Source organism: Microtus ochrogaster, chromosome 18, assembly GCF_000317375.1.
Source record: "Microtus ochrogaster isolate Prairie Vole_2 chromosome 18, MicOch1.0, whole genome shotgun sequence".
NCBI classification, from domain to species: Eukaryota; Metazoa; Chordata; class Mammalia; order Rodentia; family Cricetidae; genus Microtus; species Microtus ochrogaster.
The window spans coordinates 11,212,895-11,216,397 of record NC_022020.1 but is presented as its reverse complement, the minus strand read 5'-3'; the positions used below and the strand labels follow the sequence as shown (position 1 = coordinate 11,216,397).

At 50.8% G+C, this 3,503-nt stretch overlaps 1 protein-coding gene across 1 annotated transcript in view; it reads right to left on the bottom strand.

The window, feature by feature from the left end:
- Positions 1-3,118, bottom strand: part of Dsg2 (desmoglein 2) — a 47,313-nt gene extending 44,195 nt beyond the window's left edge. The window contains exon 1 of the mRNA XM_013349376.2: positions 2,887-3,118. Within this exon, the coding sequence (XP_013204830.1) occupies positions 2,887-2,934 (48 nt within the window). The 5' untranslated portion in view covers positions 2,935-3,118. The remainder of the gene's footprint in view (positions 1-2,886) is intronic.
- Between the last annotated feature and the right edge of the window lie 385 nt (positions 3,119-3,503).

Sequence of the window (3,503 nt, the reverse complement as noted above, 5' to 3'; positions counted from 1 at the left end):
AACACAGTGCACATATGATCCTGCATTTCCAGACATCATCTGGGTACTCTTGGGTTTTATTCAGAAACTCTCTTTGTCGTTTTGACAGATTTGGCCTAAACCTGGCTGACAGTCAACCCTTACTTTGTGGGTGCTACCGAAGGAGCAAGCCAGAGACTGCTGCAGCTCAGTGCTCAACATCTGGGCCTGGGTACTCTTAGTAGAGTACCCTTAACTGAAATGCTTGGGACCACATGTGTATCAGATTTCAGTTTTTTTACAAAACCAATATATCGGCAGGCTTTACTGACAAAGCATCTTCAATCTAAAACTCCAGTCTGAAATGCTCTTGGGTCACTTCAGGTAAGGACACCCCACCCGTACTCCCATGGCACTCGAGGGAGGCTGCCTGGCTGCCCTTCTCCCGGTGCACAGATGCGGATGACCTGAGGGTTTGTAGCCTCTGTGGAATCCGTGGGTGGCCGGAGGCAAGACACAGATATGAAGCTTCTTATGTGGTCCACTAACAGTGCTCGCTAGATTGTGGGAGCGACAGTGTGGCCCCCGGCCTCAGCTGAGACAGCAGCTCTCTGTGTGGCTGGGTCTGTGATTTTGAAATTTCAACAGCTCAAATGGGTGTAGATTTCTGCAATCCCTTTTTTCATATAGAGTGAAACTTTAATGTTCTAAAATAAACCCCTTTCGTGTGTGTGTGCCTGTGAGTGTGCTCGTGTTGATATCTGTGTGTGTGTGTGTGTGTGTGTGTGTGCGCGCACACACACACTTGTGTGGGTATGGGGTTAACCTCATTTGTTAGCCTCATGGGTCATGTTTCTTAGGACCACTTTGTCTTTGGGGACAGGGTCTTTCATTAAACCTGGAACTTGCGGAGCTGGCTGCGCCAGTCACCTACCAAGTCCCAGGGAGTATGCCTGTCTCTGCCTTCTGGGCACTGGGACTATAAAGGAGCACCGCTGCACTAGGTACACTTTTGAATGATTGTGGGAATCAAACTCAGGACCTCCTGCTTGCAGGGTAAACATTTATTCAGCTGAGCTCTCTCTAGTCCTAACTTTCCCCCCTGGAAGAGGCTAGAGTAAATGCTGTTATACAAGCCTGAACTGACCAAACTGGCTACAACTTCCAATCCCTACTGTGAAGCACCCACTGCTTCTGCTTTCCACCCCTTACCAAGCATGGCCAGGCCAACGACTACAAATTGAGAGCAGAATGCTGGCATGCCTCCTGATCTTTTCTGTTTGTGTGTTTATTTGTTTTTATTTTTATTTTTTTGCCTACTCTTCTTGGGTCACCACACCCCTTCGGATTCATATCACTGAAAGCACTCTAGAAATACATAGACTAGCCGGAAGATTCTGTCCCTTTCCAAAGAAGTAGCCCATCACGTCTAAGGAAGTAAAAACCTATATAAAATGCTAGGATAGAAACCCTCACCTCACCTGTTCTTCTGGGAGGCTATGAGCTGGCTTGCTTACTATACCATGTGGAAGTTAAATGAAGTTTCTTTTCCTATAAGGAGATAATTTGTATCGAACATTCCAGGTGAGCCAACAGCTGTTGGCTTGATCTTTGAGGGATAAAGTTACTCCTCAGGCCAAAACAAAGCCCAACATTATGTCATAGAAAAATCTCATGAAAAATTACCTCAACAACATGGGAAAAGCAAAACCAAAACAGACTGTACCAACAGCCTGCAGTTCCTGGTTACCAAGGTGTCTGTGGAAAGTGAGCTCGTCGAAATCTTTAGATTGAATTTACTCATCTTTTATTCTGGTTTGCCTTTTTTTTTAAAAAAAATATCTATTTTCTCCCTCCACCCCCTCTCATCACAACCCCCCTTCATCCCTCCCATCCACCACCATAACTTTAAATTCATTGTTCAGAGGCAAGAATTTCCAATAGGGTGAAAACACTTGCTTTTTAAATCACAATAATGATGTAGGAAAATGAGTTGTGATTTTGTATCTAATCTCTCCGAACCTATTAGTGAAGTCTTGGCGATATGATCCCACACTTGACCAAAACCCAGTGGGCAAACCAATGAAATTAAATTATATGCAATTTTGTTAGCTAACAAACAAACAAACGAACGAACTCAGCCATTTAAAATCCAAGTTGATCATAGAAACCAAATGTAAGAGAAATCCAGACTTTGAGTTGGAGCCCTGCCTCTACTGCGGAAAGCCCTTTTCTTTAAAAGGGTCGTTTCTGAGAACCCACTTTGATGGAGTTGGCTTCGATTTCCCTCTAAATTACAAAAGCTATTAAACATGTTCGTGTTAATACCGGGAAAGTACTAACCGTTCAGGCGAGTGACCAAAGCTCCTGGAAACTTTAAGCTTTGAAAACACCACTTTTAAAAAAGGCATTTTTAGTTGCCGTTTTTCACTCTAGGAACTCAGGTCTTTCCTGGTTTCCCGGTTCACTGACATTATCAGTAGCTTCAGGAGCTGGGAAACTGCTGGAAGTTTAGCAAACTTGAAAGAGGGTGCGCAGGAGGCTTCCCACTGCCTCCATGTTTCCCAGTACAGAAGGCTCCAAACCAAGTCCTGAGACCCCAGGAAGGGATTTCCCTGCCCTTGGGCTCACCGCACCCACAGATCACAGTTAGAAAGGTCACTAGGGCCTGAATGTGACTGTCAAAGAGAGAGTGATTGAGCGTGAATTCTGCCCACTCTGCTCGCCGCAGGTCGGGCCCAGTGCTGTCCCACCGCGGGGTCGTCGCAGGTCGGGCCCAGTTCTGTCCCACTTCGGGGTCGCTGCAAGTCGGGCCCAATGCTGTCCCACCGCGGGGTCGCCGCAGGTCAGGCCCAGTGCTGTCCCACCGCGGGGACACCGGGTGCGTTCCTGGCTGGGGCGCCGAGGGGCGGGGGTCACTGCACTTACCAACACCAGCAGCAGCAGGGCGCACAGGCCTCCCGGGCTCCGCGCCATCGCCTCGCTCCGCCGCACCCTCGCCTCCGGACCTCGCCGGCGCCCCGAGGATCCTCCAGACCAGGTCCCACCCGAGGCCGCCCCTCTCCGCCTCAGCCCTGCCCGGGGTGCGGTTCCAGGTGTGGCCGGGTCAGAAAGGGTAGCCGGGGGCCGGCCCGCGAGCCTGGAGGTGGGGAATGAGCTCCGCGGGGAGGTGCGAGCCAGTTCCCGCCCTCCGCACCTGGGGCGGTGACGTCCCCTGCTGGGGACCTTGAGTGGCTGGCCCCGCCCCGTCGTGTCTCCTCCCTGATCCCCACCCCCCTTCCTCTCGGACCAGCTGGAGTAGAGAACTTTCTAGCAGCCTGTCCAGACCCCAGGATACAGGATCTAAGGAGCGGGACTCGGAACCCACGATCGCAAGGCTGCAGTGAAAACGGGCTGGCGGCGCAGGAATGAGCGCAGGTGGCGACGGGGACACACGCGGGCCACGCGGCTTCAGTAGTGTCCCTCGAAGGGCCTCTCACTCATCTCTGTGGCCCTTTCCAGCAGGTTTGCAACTTTTCTGGCGCAGCGAGGAGACCCAGAAGGCC